A 16,900-nucleotide genomic window follows, 5' to 3' on the forward strand; every position below is an offset into this window, starting at 1 on the left:
CCTGCTTTGTGGAAGGGGCAATTTACTTTTCATCGCATTGTGTGTAGGAATGCAAGGCAGGAAGGAAGAGGGCAAAACAATGGTTTCTATGGAAACAAGGCCAAAAAAACCCACCCAGTCTCGCTGCCACTTCTGTCTCGTCTTAGATCATCAAAACTGTCTGACTGCCGATGAGCTGTCTGTTTCCGGAGAAGGCATTTCCAGGGGTCTATTGATAAAAACCCTTAGCTCATTTTTTGTGTTTTTAACCCCCCCCCCTCCCCCTGTTTATTTTTTGTTTTTGTTTTTTTACATTTCTTTCTCAGAGCAAATCAGCAGTATCAGTCTTCAGTATTCAGTGAATTCTGGTGGACAACTGTTTCGCTTTAGGGCTTCAGCAGTGTCAGTCAACCAATGCATGGGCCCTGAGGGTAAAAAACAGGGGGAGAAAGAGATCAGGAGGAGAAGGGGGGAAAAAAGAAAAAAGTGCAGGCCGTCCCTTTACAGAACAGGAGCACAGAAAAGGGAGGAATATTCCCTCCTTCTTAGTCACGCAATCTTCTTCACTCTTTTTCTTTCTTGCCAAAGGCACAACAAAGCTCAACAGACGTGATGACAGAGGTATTTTCTGTCTCCCTCACTGTTTGTTTATATTCTTTAAAGTAACCTGTGACTGATTGGCTCTCTGTGTATCAAGAGGGAATTGCACTCAACTGAGTCAGTCAGCATTGATATGTTTAGTTTCGTGAAACAAAGATTTAAAACATTAATGTGTTTATTATTTTTAGTCATCCTTGTTAAATATTTTTGGTTGCAGCCGCATGGTCCACATCTTTTTTCTCTTTTGTGCATTGAAATGGTTACATAAAAGTTTCTTTATTTCTGATAATTATAAGTTGCAGAATCTGGCATATTATTTTAGTAAATGTAAGCTTATGTATTTGTTTTTTGTTTTTTTAGTTTCTTTTTAAGTAAAGTTAATATATTACAGTGTAATGAAAATTGTTGAGTTATAAAGTATATAAAGAAGAAATGGTGGTTCTGTGATGGGATTTACTCCGTATTCCTGCTTTTATAACATGGTTTCATTTCTGAGAAGTTGAAGTTCCAGCCATTATTGCTGGGCAGAAGACGATACGGCTCAGATCACGTTCAAATTGTTATTGTTCACTATCAGATGATAAACCAGAGGAGTTCAAATCCAAACCATAGGACTGCGTCTGCTGTGTGTAGATAGGAAATGACGTCAGGCCTGTATAATCACAGGTAACTGTACTAATAGTTGTACAAACAGGTGTGCATTACACATGTGTGGGAGGGGGTCCTTGTTTTGATTTACCCACAGTAGTTTACCAGATAGAAAGTAATCGTGTTGTTTTTATTTACTGCTACAAAACTGTGCATTTTCTAGTGAATTTGCTGTTGACAGAGGCAGACCTGTGGGAGTGGTATTGCACAAGGAAAGGATTTAGCCTTTCCTCAGTGAAATCCATCAAAGCCCTGAGGGGACATGTGCTGAATTTGCTGAAAGATGCAAGAGGCGGGGAACCTTTTTAATGTTGAGAAACCTGAACGATTTGTCAAACTGTGTTTGCGCGTCGTAATTAGCGGCTTGTGACAGTCACCACAAGCTCTGGGTTGTGTGATCGAATTAGCCACATTGGTCACTATCTGTTGGAAATGAACAAGAGTGACTCAACAGTTACTGACAAGATTAATGTCATGTTTGATTTATAGGCGTCTTTATGCGTGTGCCAACTTGCTACAGTCACGACTATACCTGCAGACTGGTCTTTAATAATTAGAAGTCCAAATTCTGTTGCAAGACATCATTGTGACAACCTTTAAGTTGGAAGTGAAACAAATGTTTAGATTTATTGGTTGATTTGTTGGTGTTGTGAATTACGGGCTTCTGCTTTGGAGGTTATAATTGGGTTTGTCTCAAAGTGTGAGGTAGCAGCCTCTAATAGCTGGCAAACATTCACAGTTAATACTAAATGTTAAGGTCATGTTAACATGCGTATCATGCAAGTCCAAAATCAGAATTTGTCAAGTTATTTAGATGACTCTAACAGAAAAAAAGAAACAAATATTGAAAACATGTTTTTCATGCTTTTTGATTTTGTGATAAAGTCAACAGTGGACCCAATTTGACTATTGAAGCAGGAATATTTAATCTGTCTGATTTGTCTGACCAGGAACTTCACTGCTTCATGTATTGCACTTGATAAGCTTGCAGCAAAGTGGCTGTGCCTGATTTACTGTGATGCATAAAATGGCTTGATGGTATTCTGCAATTAAATTGTAATATTTTTAAGTCTGTTTCATGTGAACAGATATAAACTCTAACAGAAAGCAGATTTAATAAGTTTAATATTGTAGATATAGTTTGCTAATCTACAGCACAAGGCCCATTATGTACAAATCTTGCAAGGTTACCTGATGTTTCTTTGTCCGTTGCATCCAGTTTGTACCACTAGAAAGCACCACTAAATTACTTAGATAATGACAAAATATCTTTTTCTCAGGAAGGTTCTGTATTAATCATCTGTGGTACAATATGCGTACATGTAACTATAAGAAAACTGCTTAGTGTTTAAAGAACATGTATAACAAAAAAGTATAACACCACAGTAAATGTATGACAGGTTTGTTACTCAGCTCAAACTTCACCATGAGCTCGGCTCATGTGAAGCGCTTCTTAGAAATCCTGTTCTGACCACTTGCAGGCGCACATTTGCAACGCACCGTTGATTTCCCCCAGTAACAAAATGTAAACCCTTGAACTTGAATTTCATTTTGGAAAGTGTGCGATGACGTTATGGCACACGCCATGGTTTAGAAAGTTTCCGCCAAAGGTTTTCCCTCAGATGCCTCGGGGCTTTACAAGCCTGGGGGTAGTGCACAATCCCTGTCAATGATCAAATGAGAAGCACCCAGTCTGATATTTGCTCTCTGGATCCCAGCCCTGCTTGTATCACAACTGATGGTCTTCTGCATGAAGGTCGGGTCAGTTTGACACAGAAGTTAATGTTTTCTCTCTGCATGAGTTTAAGGGCCATGCTAAAGCTGTGACAAATGAGGATGTGCAGGTGGTCAGCACGAGACTCCTGCAGACTGTTCCAACATCTGCAGCAGTGCCGACAGAGACGCAAGACTTCACAAGGAAACGATCTTGAAGGGGGAGAGCGGAAGCATTTGAATCTATTGTGTTTTTTGCTTCTTATGTGTAGAGTTTACTAACTTTCTGACCTGACCTCTTCCTTAATCCAACCAATTAAATTTGTGCACTAAAGTGCACTAACTCTCAAATAAATTTGAACACGTGACATGCAGAGAAAGACAAATTTTAAGTCGGATAAACTGTCTTCTAATACACTCAGCCTTGATTCTCAGGCTCACACCCAGCAGCTCTTGTTGCAGGGAATTTAGCCTGGCCTGACTCGCATTGCAGAGTGATAAATCTGTTGCTAATCTCTCAGACTAGATAGGATACTTGGTCTCTGTATCCCAGTCAGTCTGTCCCATGCTTATTTACACCCATATTTCCTATATATTTCCTGTTTCCAACAGGAAAGGGAGTTGTCCCCTTAGCCTCAAATTATTCATAAATGCTCTGAAGGAGCTGTGTGATGATAAATGTAACAAGGCAGCACTGTTCAAAGGGAATAACTCTGCTTGTGTCAGCCTCAGAGAGGTGAATTATTTTTCACTCTCTCTAAAAAGAGCACTTCATAGTCATGCTTTGGAGGCTCAGAAAGGGATTTAAGCAGGGGATATCCAGGAACAGCTCTAATCTCTCATGGGTGACAGATGAAGTGACAACAGGCCAGGGGCACAGACGCATGTCTTTGACACTCCAGGCCCCGTGTTCACCCTGAGAGCTGGAACATGATATGCAGAGACGCTGGATATGAAGAAGTCCTCAACTGAATGCATAGCTTCAGAAATAAAACAGAGTCTGCAGTTTTCTTACACTCTGTTCTGTTTTTGCTTAAATGCCTCTTGCAGCTTTTGATCATTTGAAAAATGTCTTAAATACAAGTTTGACTCTCTCTCTCGCACCCAGTCGACTTCCAGGAAATGACCTGTCGTTCATCCACCCCGAAGCCTTTTCTGGACTGCATCAGCTCAAAGTCCTGTAAGCATTTGCCTTCTCTGCCAATCTCAACACTCACATACCCCCGCAAACACACACAGACGCACTTACGGCTGTGACAGTGTTTTCTACACACTGGGGGAGAGAGTAAATATTGCAGTTTGCGGGAACATTGTGGCAGTGTCAGTTACTGACAGGCTGGGCATATACTTGGTTTAAACTAAATGTAGTTTTCCACCCCTTCCCCAACTATGACTGTGTATATGGGAATCCCCAACAGAGAACTGCGTACATGCTCTGCTTTAAAAGCTAGAACTCCAAAATTTACATCAGGCAGCACACCCTAGTGTGCTTGCACACAGGGAGTGACAAACAAAGCACAGTCCTGTAGATTGTGCACTTAGCCAAAAGTTCAAAGTCCTGCTGATATACAGGGGAAGTTTTGAATAGAAACTGCAAACAGAAACACATGGAAACATTATATGTGCATGTCAGATCCAGTGATTTATTCATGTTACTTATAAGTACACAAATGAAAATAATTGGCTTCAGGCAGACTAAGTTAATGTTCACTTCAGGTCAGGGTTTCTTCATATTTGTTTGCAAACTTTAGACTTTAGAGTTATTGTTAGACAGGAATGTGATGTTGTTTTAAGTTTATTAAACACACAAAAGTTGTGGGAGATTTTGTAGACTTTAGGTTGTCTGTATTTGCTCGGGGAAACTCCGTTTTCTAAAGCGAGTAATAATAGCCAAAGTGAAGCCACGTGATAGTGTACGAACGGGAACCTCAGGAAATGAATTTATTTATTTTGTAACAAGAGTTGAAATAATTGAAATATTCAGATATATTTTTTCCAATTTGTCCTCAGGATGCTCCAGAATAATCAGCTGAAGACGGTGCCAAACTCAGCACTGAAGAACCTTCACTCTCTCCAGTCTCTGTAAGTCATTTGCATGAACACACGTACACACACACATGCAGCATGTTTAAGCACGTGCCGGGTATTGTCTAGATAAAAATCCTTCAAGGATTCAAGTGGACCTTCCTCTCCTGCATCAACCTTGGAGGAAGCGATGCACAGGCCTGCTCCAGAGATTGTAATAGTTCTTTGTTATTGTATTACAGTGCTGTTTAGATATATTGTTTGATTAGTTATAAAAGGTTGTAAACTTCCAAACGTGGTCTCACAGGGGAAATAAAGTTTAGCCTCAACTCTGGACTGAAAACTGTCTGTTTTGGATTGCTTATGGAAAATGTGAATGGTCAAAAAGTGGAGATGCTGTTTTAAGTCCTGCTATTATTACTATAAACATACAGTGTTTCTATTAGAGAGGCTCAATCAATAACTAAAAAGCCTGTTTCTTCTAGAATTTACAGATACTGATGTGTTTTAAGTGTGTACTTAGGAATATGTACTGTAGTAACAAAGCACTCTTAGTGTATTAAGCAACTTACGGTGTGGAAATGGAATTTAACGTCAAACTAACAAGCCCATCCAAGATGGGTACTCACAAAGATGATAATGAAGCAACAGTAGCACTGCAGGACAGTTTATCTACTATGATATGTAACGATAACATTTGCTGCTGAAAATTTGCATAACAAATGTATGCAAATGGGTCTGTACTGTGCAGCTGAGCTTTTAGTTTCATGTTGTGAAAAACAGGGAAAAAAAATCGGCTGCGCTGATTTTTACTGGGATTATTTTTGGGGGGAGGGCTGTGTTGTATCTTCTTGCTGTGTTGATTAGTTGGCCCACAATTTTGGTGGTAAACATCTATGAGAGGGATCGCTTTTAAATTTACCACAAAGATTCCCAAATGTCAGATGATAAATCCCAGTTACTTTCGCAGTACCGCTATGTGATTCACAGTACTACCGTGTGGTTTAAACTGACTCCCAAAAGTTGTCTTCAGCAACTAATGAATAACTGAGTATCTTGGTTTTCAGCTTGTGCAGTATTTAGGATGTATTGTGTGTTCAGTACTAACTAGTAAACATTTATTTACTAAGCTGCAAAAATTAAGACAGTGACAGTTGTAAGCACTTTACCTCCTGAGCTTAGTGTTAGTGTTGACGTTGCAGATGTGTTGCCGTTAGGATTTAGCTGAACGCACAACCAGCATTATGTGTGACCATTAATAAACAAAAACATCAGTTATGTCCAAGTCTTTAAAAACACGTGCTGAATTTTTCTAATAACTGTTCTAGATGTAAGCATTTGTGCTGTAAACTGTATAGCCTTGTTGTCTCATGCCTGAGTGTGTGGTGGAGTTGCATTTATGTTGCGCACCAGGTGGACCAAGTTCTTGTAGATAGTGGCTCCTGTTTAATGTGTGACTGTACACAGAAATTTTACAGTAACTAAAATGTTGAGAGTGATTGTTGAAATGATTTATTTGCCTAATCTGTTTTGAGGCATTTGAACATTCTTTCAGTCATATCACATTCTTATCACTCCGCTGCTGTATTTGTAGGTGAGTCTTATTCAGCCAATCCGTTTCTAACGTTTCTGTTTGTTTCTGGAGTTTTTACGTTTGTACCAGTTTCTTCGAGACACCACCTCTCTCCAGCACCGTGCCTTTGAGTTTGACAGAGACTAAAGTAGGAATGCATCCAGCTGGAGAAATGTGCTGAAAATTCTGCCTTCAGCTATAATCACTCCTCTGTATCCCTCCATATGTCCTCCCTTTTCTTTTTTCCGGCTTTCTTCTTCCTTTTTTAACAGATGTCTTTTCTCTGTTGGGGTTTTAGGGTCTGTAGCTGAAGTATTATGCACTGGCAGAGTAAGGACTTGGTTTGTATAAAGCCTGGAGAGAGCTAAATGTCAATCATGTCTGTTTTTCTTACAGGCCAGACACTTGAGGAATTTTGAGGGAGGGTGAGACACTCAGTTAGGGAGGATAGCAGGAGAACGTAACGTGGTTATGGTGAAAAGAGCACTTGTGCATTCATAATACTGTTTAAATCCTTTTTTTTTACCTTCTTGTTTATTTTTTTTTAATCCCAAAACTGTCAGTGATCAGAATTTTAGGATCTTGTTGGATCATTCATTGTACACGCAGATATTGCTTTTTTAAAATGTAAATTCTGTGAATTGTCTACAAAGAATTTGAGTTTGCTATATATGGCTACTAAATAAACATTCATGTCTTAGCTACGAGTTTGTGGGGACGTGGAGAATTTCAGGTGTTTCACTGTTTCTCAGAAGTGAGGGTTAAAAGTAGGCTGTGAGTTAAAATCACTGTGGCAAAAGGGCCTGTCTTATGTTCTATAGAACATGCCAAAGAAACATGATGATATAGGTAATTTGCTTTTGACACCACCTAATATACAACATGGATAGTTTAAGAAAACGAGAGAAAGTAAAGAGAAAGATTTCCATTGTTGTCAGTAAAGTTATGAATGTGTTACGCCCCACTTGTTATGTAATTTAAAATAAAACCCCTTTTCTATGAAATTCTGGTATTAGTCTCCATATTTATGTTGCGGCTTTTAAGCCGGGTTGTAACAGAATGTTTACGTGTTTAATACAATTTCTATCCAATTAAATAAAGTAGTAAGTATTAATAAAAGTACTGGTTCTTATATAGTGCTTTTCTGCTCTACCTGAGCAATCAAAGCGCTTACTTGCCTAATTCACACAAGCAATTTTTACTGTGCGCAAGTGCTTCCTGTCTAACATTCACACTCTGATCGATAGGGCTGCACGATTTTGCATAAAATGAGAATCACGATTTTTTGGCTTAGAATTGAGATCACGATTCTCTCACGGTTTTCTTTTCCAGTATAAATATTTATTGCACTTATTAACTGCACATCAACTTCGTAACAGTTGAGACTGAACATAAAAACAATAAATAAACATAAAAACAACAAATGTCTCACGTTTTGTTGTTGCTGCAAAATGTTGTACTGCTTGAAATTCTGTCTCCACCGTTGCTCGACACTGTGTGTATAGAGCAGGTAGTGCAACAATAGAAAAATAGTTGCGGGACGGCACTGTGTAGCGTTTGTCTAGGGTGTTGATCATTTTCCTAAATCCCTGGTTTTGCACAGTGTTGATGGGAGCCATATGTTTGGTCAGGTGATAAGTGATAGCCTCCGTAATTTCTTTGTGCCTGCGGGAGTTCGACGTGTATAGGGAAGCGCTGTAAGGTTCCCGTTATTGATGTTTGGGTGGTTGACCGGGACGGATTTTCTCCTGTCACTTTCTCGTCATCCCTGACGTGCTCTCCGTTGTTTTTTCCCCTGCTAATTTTAGCATCACTTGATGGATTGTCGGAGCATTACGGCTATCGTAGGCAGGAGCCTTGCGGAGTGATACGTACTGTGCTTCAACATAATATTACCGTATTGTGTGTGTATAACTTCTTTTTAAGTTTTGTGGATATTAAACATGGTTATGCTGAGGATATGTCAGCCAGTTTTCACTGGAAATGCCTTTTGGTTAAACTGTCAGCAAGGAATTTGCGTTTGCACTGTTAAATTTTTATATTTTTACAGCTGCTTGTTTCAGTGAAAATACATTGATGGGGTTTTTTGCACTAATAAAGTTGTGGAGTTGTAAAGTATTTTGTCTCGCGTCAATTATATTGTCAGTTATATCGTTATCGCAAATTTCCAAATATATTTTGTGATAAATATTTTTGGCCATATTGCCCTGCCCTAATATACTGTATATATATTTGCATAACAAATGTATACCAAGGGCTCAGAGAAAAGCTCAAGAAAATGTAGAGGGTGAAGGTAACGGTGCCATTATTGCAATGTAATTTCTATATGTATTTATTAAATCCAATCCAAAGTACAAATGCGTTTCCTATTTGCTCTCTTTTTTAGTCGCCTGGATGCCAACCATATTACAACTGTTCCAGATGACAGCTTTGAAAGCCTTCAGCAGCTGCGCCACCTCTGGTTGGATGATAACAACCTGATGGAGGTGCCCGTCGGTTCTCTGAGGCACCAGGCGAACCTTCAGGCTCTGACGTTGGCACTTAACCGCATCCTGTACATACCAGACAACGCCTTTGCAAACCTCACCAGTTTAGTTGTACTGTAAGTTATATTAAGCTTCTGTTTAATTGTGGTTTAGAATGAAAATCTGCACAGTAGCATTTGAGCGCAAATGTTTACAGTGTACTTGACAATTGTTTCTGGCCAGTCGGGCCAATGCTGCAGAGTGCAGGGCGGATGATGAACGTCATAGGGCACCAAACCGCCTTGTGCCTTAACTTTAGATGGATATAAATCTATAAATGATCTGTTGATAGTTGGTATAAATATCAAATTATTAACATCATGTTTAAGTAGCCTGCCTGTGAAACAGTTGCCATAAAAGTAAATTCCCCAGGATAGCTAAAGGACCTTTGCATGCAGTTTTCATAGAACTATACACAGAATAACTCAGCAGGAACAACTTGTTGGTGTACTTTTTGGAAAAACTATAATTAAGCAGGCAATGCGACTGCAAACATTCACATGGCCTGAGGGAGATGCCAAAGTGAAACTCCTCGGGGGTGGGTTGTCAATAAGATCAGGACGATTCTCAGGTTATAATGCCAGCACATGTTAACTCTCTATAGGGTGAGTTTAGCTATAGTTTAAAGGTACTTAAGTTTCTGAGTCATGTGTAAATCTCTTCTACTTGGCTGTATAATTAACATCATGTTAGTAAAATCTAAATGTATTGCCTGTGTTCCCATCTGAGTTAAGTAAGCTATAGTATGTGTTTTTTCATATATCATTTGTATTATTCTGTCATCACAAGTCAACATAAAATACCTTTCTTTGAGCTGAGCTTTAGCTATCAATGTATCTTCAGCTTGACTGCGGGTCAAACTCCAAACACAGACATACCATAGTTTATTTCCACAGCTTACAGCTTAATAAGTCAGCTAAACAGGTCGCTACTCATTCTCTGCTGTGTTTATGCACGAGGGCGTTTTTGCAGTGAAACGAGCCACAGGCACTGGACATCGCAAATCAATGTTAGCAAAATCTTTGTAAAAGGAGCTTGATGCTGAGCAGTGATGCAGAAGTTATGTTGTTTTATGTATTAAGGGAAATCCTAAAACCATCCTTTGCCAGGAGCTTGTACAAAAATGCGTTGCACTGCGAATCCAAGGGATTGTTCCAGACCTTTTTTTTTCACTGCTGCTGTTATATGTTCACATAAACACACGCTCAAGAACACACGCATTGAGTGGCATTGCTGCAGGGTTAGTATAAACACGTCAGAATAAACAGGAAGAAAAGACCTTGAATCTATTAGGCGAGGAGGACTCTTTGCATATACACATACAGCACAGACACCTGATTCACAAGCGCCATTCAGAAATCATGCATGGGATATTTTTGCAAAAGCTAAAAAGTAAATTAAAACCCACGAAGAATGATTGAATTATTTTATTTCTCTTTGGTACGACGGTCTTGCAGATCTGTGTTTTACCTTTTTCAGGCATCTTCACAACAACAGAATCAACGAGATAGGAGACAACTGTTTCTCTGGACTTGTAAACCTGGAGACGCTGTAAGTACACAGCAGTATGGTAATTGTTGTCGTGTGTGTGCGTGCGTGTGTGTGTGTGTGCGTGCGTGCGTGTGTGTTGGTGCTCCCACCCTCCTGTGCTTCAGTCCTCCAGACATCATTGTGTCCACTTCCTCCTTTAATTGCTCTAGGATAAATAGAGCAAAGTACATGATGCTTATCAAATCTGCCCTCCCACTGTTCACTTCCTACTGCCACAGAGCCATGAAAAACCTTTCAGTGACAGCCGTACCTCCTGGCAAATGGTTACTGTACAACACATAATCTGGTGGCACTTGCTCTGAGCCATTGTTGGTATTTACAGACACAATGACACAGCACAGGGGACACAAGTAAGCTTATAAAACTAGTGCAGTATTACATTTCAACAGTTTTTTTAATGTATCTTTTTTCTTTAAGTGTGTAATATCTGTGGAGGCAGGAGGTTTAGCTGCTGACAGAAAGGTTTGGTAAGGACTTGAAGGGCTTTCTTTGCTTTTGCTGAATAGTGATTCATTCATACATTCAGGGGCAGACTCATTGTGGGTTATTGCATATGTTTATTAAGCAAAGAAAAATGCTTATGACTGAAACTGAATATGTCACAGTTCTGGAACCTGAACAAGGATATTGTCAACAATATTTATTTTTTTGCTTAAAATATGAACCGAGTAATAAATTGATTAAAAATGAATTATTAACTAGTTTCTTACAACACAGTGTACTTGGAAGCATTCAGTATTTTAATATTTAATAGATTAATGTGCTTTTGTTATATTTAGAGAAACGAGCAGGGGTTTTTTCTGGAGCTAGGCCTTTGGGGGAAGAAACAGGCTCAATTGATCAGTAGATCATTAGAGGCAATAAGTCTCTGTTACCTTATTTGACAGAAATCAATGCATTTCCCCATTATGTGTGACCATTAATAAACAAAAACATCAGTTATGTCCGAGTACATGAAACCCCAATTAACAAAAGTGTTTATAAAATATTTACAGGGCTGATAATTTTCCTTTGACTCTGGCTAAAATGTGTGTGTGTGGGGGGGGGGGGCACGCAATATTGCGTGACTCTGTGCTGGCCTTAGTCACAAAACCAGTCTTTCCTCCTAATTGTAGATGTCCTTGTTTGAATGTTGCATTGATTTTTGGATGCGAAACAGGATGGATGAAACTGCACTGATTTCCTGTGTCTCTCTCTGTCTAGAGATCTTAACTTCAACAACCTGAAGGTTTTTCCCAAAGCAATACAGGCCCTCCCCAAACTGAAAGAGCTGTGAGTATACTGCCCCATTTCTACTGCCCGAGAAAGACATTTTGTACTGTTACTAAAGTCAGGAAACTTTTAATGCCTCACTGAGGCAAGTTGCTGTCTTTTTTTCTGGTTTAAAAAAGGACAGATGTGTAATGAGGAAAATATTAATTATATTAAATATTAGAGGATTAGACACATGTATACTGAAATTATTTTAAGCTACCTTCATTTCTGTGACTGTTTCTGTTTGTCACACACAGAAACAAAATATTCTGTTGACTTTAATGCTGTTACATCGTTATATATCTGAGCTTTTACCTTTTGGATATGATGTTTAAAGAGAAATAGATAACATGTTTTTTTGATAAAAGTTTTTTTAAAGCATTTGACACTCACTGATAGAATCATTATGTCTTTTTTTTTTTTAAACTTTGGCTTAGAGTATGTGAAATTAAGTAATGTGTATGCCACGTGTTGAACTGTGGAAAGTTTACTGACACTGCCACCTTCTCTCTTTAGTGGGTTTCATAGCAATGATATTGCTTCCATACCCGAGGGGGCCTTCCACAACAATCCCCTGCTGAAAACCATGTAAGGTCCAACTCTCCCCTCTGACTTGCAGACACTCATTTATAAACAGACATGGCACACTCATAGCTTAACTTTGTAAATACGCCATATACAAGTTTGAGGCTTCAGAAAGATGAATGTCCAGAAGATGGTGCCATTCTTGCATAGTGAATGACTTTTGCTTTGAATTCTCCCCCCTCTGCTCTCCCAGACATCTTTATGACAACCCTCTGTCGTTCGTGGGCGCGTCAGCTTTCCAGAACCTGTCCAGCCTGCACTCACTGTAAGTCCCTCCGTCAGGCTCAACTCCTGACAGATGGTAGTGCTGAATAAAAATATATGAAAAAGGCAATTTGAATGTGCTCTAAGAGTCAGTCAGTCTTATTTAAGTCACACCATCTCACACTTTGATCTCTGTAATAATGATTTTACTATTCTTCAAACTTGTGTTTTCAGAATGTTGCGTGGCGCCAGTATGATGCAGGACTTCCCCATCCTTACATGGACTAACAACCTTGAGAGTCTGTAAGTGAACTAAGATGTGGCATCTTTCTCTGCTTGTGCGATTTTGTGTTTCAGAAGTGACTGAGTAGCTTTTCATATTCAGGACCCTCTCGGGCACCAAGATATCATCCATACCCACTGATCTGTGCGAGGACCTCAAAGTGCTGCGAACGCTGTAAGAAACATTCTCTTTCCTGTTACCTACAGCAGGTAATTGATCATTAGGAAAATACAAAGAGAGCAGAGTAGGTCGAACAGTGCATAGTGTTTTAGTAAGGTCTGTGCACTCATTTTTACAGACCAGTTATCACTGAATGGAACAGTCCAACCTTTTTGTCTTTGTTCTTTCATTTTAATTTGTCCCAGTTGTGCAGTTATTGAAGCTATTTCTTTTCCTCCATCAGCGACATGTCCTACAATGAGATAAAACAGTTACCTTCCCTCCAGGGCTGCACCCAGCTGCAGGAGATGTGAGTGAAGATCGAAAAGCCATTACACAAAAGAAAGCTTTAAAAGGCAGAAAAAATAAACAAATAAGGCGATTAAAGAAATGTTTGCTTGTTTATAACCTGATAAAATTATGTTTCCCATTTACAGAAACTTTCAGCACAATCATATTGAAAAAATTAACCGAGACACTTTCCAAGGTCTCTCTGCTCTCCGTTTACTGTAAGTCCACTTAGTCATGCACTTCCTTGATGCAATATAAACAAATGTTTTTATGCCTGATTTGTGAATTCACTGAGTTATGTTACACAGAGACCTGAGTAGAAATGAAATCCGAGTTATCCACAGAGATGCTTTCCTCACCCTCAGGGCGCTCACCAACCTGTGAGTAGGACCTTCAGTCACACTGTTTGGTGTCACTCTCTGTGCCCTACAAAATTAAACTGTCTGTGTGCAATCATTTCTGCAGAGACCTGAGTATGAACTCTCTCACTGGGATTCCAACAGCTGGACTGAGCGTGCTCAGTCAGCTGAAACTCTCCGGGAACCCGCAGATGAAAAATGTGCTAACTGCAAATAACCTGCCTAAACTCAGGTGAGAATGACGCTGTGTAGGCTGAGGACATGTAAGTGTAAAATACACTTGCATGCTTAGACAAAGAGGGCAAGTAGTTTTCAAGAACTGAAAAGCATACATGGTGCACACAAGTATAAACTGAACAGTTATCCCTCAGTACAGCAAAGAGAAACAAATCAACAATGGTATAGAAAAACTGAGGAAAACACAACAGCTTCCACGAATGAGGAGGCTAATCCACATCTAAATACTACTATTGGAAGCAATCAGAAGGGCCAGAAATGTATATATGACACTTAAATCTGCCAGTGCTATTAAATGATAAACATTTTCTTTTTTTTAAGGTCCATTTCTGTCCCTTACGCCTACCAGTGCTGTGCATTCGTTGGATGTGACTCAGTGACGACTTCTTTTGAGAAAGAGCACATGAAGAAAACTGCAGGTGGGGATGGCGGACATGTTAACTGCATGTGTTATTGAAGTAAAAAGATTGTTTGCAGTGTTAGTGTTACTCCATCTTACTAACATTAAAAATTGTGCTATATTTCCTGGCTGTCATGAGGTTGTAAAATTCCCCAAAAAAAGATATAAAAAAATGTAAATTACATTTAAATTGAAAGTATCACAGAGAGCTTAAACAGCAATGTTACTAGTTTGGATTGAGTTAAAAAAAAAGAAAAACACTTTCCCCTCTTAGTATATCCATTTTCTTTCTTGTTGCAGGTGGGGAAGATGTGGAAAAAATCTCAATGGTTATGCATTGTTCTCCTTCACCAGGTAGTCAGCTTTTGTGTTTATCAATCAGTGTTAAAGATTTGAAATAATCCCAAAAAAGATAATAACTAAATTTGTCATATTGTTGGCTTTTCAGGAGCTTTCAAGCCTTGTGAACACCTCTTGGGTAACTGGATGATCCGTCTGACAGTCTGGTTCATCTGCCTGGTGTCGCTGGTCTTTAACAGCCTGGTGCTGGTGGCCACCTTCTCTCCCTCACATCGAGCTGCTGCCCATTCCCACTGCCCGACCCCGTCTCTTTCTCCAGCCAGGCTGCTGATGGGGCTGCTGGCTCTGGCCAACCTGCTCACGGGCTTGTACGTCGGCGTGCTGACTGTGCTCGATGTTGCTACGTGGGGATCCTTCGCTGAGTTTGGGGTGTGGTGGGAGATGGGACCCGGCTGTCAGATCACAGGAGTTCTGGCCGTCTTCTCGTCAGAGTGGTCAGTCTTGTTGCTGTCGTTGGCAGCCGTGGAGCGCAGCGTGGCCGTGCGGATGATTCTTGGGAAGGTCATGATGTCGCCCAGGAGGAGTGCCAGCAGCCGTCGCGGGTGCTTAAGAGGAGATCGACGCTTCAGCCTCGCTGCAGGATTGCTGGCGCTGCTGGCCGCTGCTGGGGCCTGCCTGCCTCTCGTGACCTCCGGTGATCAGTCTTCGTCTCCTCTCTGCCTGCCGTTTGCCGGCGGTGAGCGTCCAGCTTTGAGTGTTACGGTCATTTTGGTGCTGCTCAACGCTGTGGCCTACCTGTTCACCGCAGCTGTGTACACCCAGTTGTACTGCACACTGGGCAGGGTGGAGCTGGCAGATCCGGAGCAGACGGGTGCCCTGAGACACATCGCCTGGCTCATCTTCACCAACTGCATCTTCTTCTGTCCTGTGGCAGCGTTCTCTTTTGCCCCCCTCCTGACTGGCTCCTCAGCTGGTGGCCCGGAGATTGCCAAGACCGTCACCCTCATCTTCTTCCCGCTGCCCGCTTGCCTGAACCCAGTGCTGTACGTGTTCTTCAGCCCAGCCTTCAGGGAGGACTGGCTGAGACTACGCAGTCGCAGAAGTTCAACCAGGGAGATGAAGACCACCACAGAAGGTCACCGAGATGACAGTGGCGGAGGGTCTGAGCTCACAGACGGGGGCTCCTCCACACACCTAGGCTTTGACTGTGGGATGTACTCGCAGCTTTGCGGTGAGGTGGTTGTTTGTGAGCAGTGTGAGGCAGCACTGCGTGCCAGGACCTGCTCTTCCCCCTCGTCCTCCACAGTCTGTAGACACTTGGTCAAGTCCCACAGTTGTCCCACCCTCCTGGCTGGAGCTGCGGCATACCAGCGCTCGGAGGGGTTTTGGGGAGACAGCAGCACGCCGTCTGCACAGTCTGAGTACGCAGACGAGGGGGACTCTTTTGTGTCAGATAGCTCGGACCAGATTCAGGCGTGTGGCCGAGCTTGCTTTTGTCAGAGCAGAGGCCTTCCTCTTGTACACTACTCATACAACATACCTCGAGTCAAGGACTAATGACGCATCTGTGTCATGTGAACTTGGATGCTACAAGAATAAACGTTTTTATATCAAACAGCAAAATGTGCCAACTACCCTACGATTCAGCAAGCACTTAGTTTCTAATAACTGTGTTAACAGACACAGCCAATCATTTAAAGGGAACTTGGTTTTTTGAACTGAGAAACAGTTTCTAGGAGACCTGAACCGAGAAAGTTGCATCACAAACTGGTCGACAAAGGATCTCGCAAAGGAAAATGTTGCCACCGGTGCCTGCGTCTGCAAGCCTCCATGTATGTGTTAATGATTTTTTTTGCCCTGTTTCACCTGTACTTATAAGCTTTTAAATTTTTAATTATTATACATCTTGTCAATTTTTAAAGTTTCTTCACAGCAACTTTTGATTTCAGAATTTTTGTTTCTTTTACAAAAATGTAGCAAATGTAATAATCACGCTAAACTTTCATGTATGAATGTAACTTTCAGGTGGTCTTCACCTAGCGGGGGGGATAATATAAAGTCAGCAATAACTTCTGCCCTGCCTGCGTGTGATTGTAAAGTGTCTAAAATAGTCTAAAACAAACATGTCTTTACTTTAAGAGAATGTGATTAAAAGTAGCAGATATCACTGTTTCAGCAACAACTAGGCACAGCGGATGTGAAAGATTATTTATT

General features: G+C 40.8%; 1 protein-coding gene across 3 annotated transcripts in view; it reads left to right on the plus strand.

Annotated features, from left to right (window-relative positions):
- lgr4 (leucine-rich repeat containing G protein-coupled receptor 4) overlaps positions 1-16,877 on the plus strand; it is a 28,899-nt gene extending 12,022 nt beyond the window's left edge. The window contains exons 3-18 of one of the 3 annotated variants that reach the window (XM_080302820.1): positions 4,049-4,120; positions 4,951-5,022; positions 8,925-9,140; positions 10,543-10,614; positions 11,818-11,886; positions 12,385-12,456; positions 12,647-12,718; positions 12,892-12,960; positions 13,043-13,114; positions 13,344-13,409; positions 13,537-13,608; positions 13,699-13,770; positions 13,856-13,981; positions 14,308-14,405; positions 14,687-14,740; positions 14,835-16,877. In XM_080302820.1, coding sequence (XP_080158946.1) covers positions 4,049-4,120; positions 4,951-5,022; positions 8,925-9,140; positions 10,543-10,614; positions 11,818-11,886; positions 12,385-12,456; positions 12,647-12,718; positions 12,892-12,960; positions 13,043-13,114; positions 13,344-13,409; positions 13,537-13,608; positions 13,699-13,770; positions 13,856-13,981; positions 14,308-14,405; positions 14,687-14,740; positions 14,835-16,243 — 2,683 coding nt within the window. In that variant the 3' untranslated portion in view covers positions 16,244-16,877. The remainder of the gene's footprint in view (positions 1-4,048; positions 4,121-4,950; positions 5,023-8,924; positions 9,141-10,542; positions 10,615-11,817; positions 11,887-12,384; positions 12,457-12,646; positions 12,719-12,891; positions 12,961-13,042; positions 13,115-13,343; positions 13,410-13,536; positions 13,609-13,698; positions 13,771-13,855; positions 13,982-14,307; positions 14,406-14,686; positions 14,741-14,834) is intronic. The other 2 variants (XM_080302826.1, XM_080302828.1) reach the window with 2 other exon arrangements.
- Positions 16,878-16,900: the final 23 nt, after the last annotated feature.

The sequence above is a fragment of the Astatotilapia calliptera genome, chromosome 1 (assembly GCF_964374335.1).
Source record: "Astatotilapia calliptera chromosome 1, fAstCal68.1, whole genome shotgun sequence".
Classification (NCBI taxonomy): Eukaryota; Metazoa; Chordata; class Actinopteri; order Cichliformes; family Cichlidae; genus Astatotilapia; species Astatotilapia calliptera.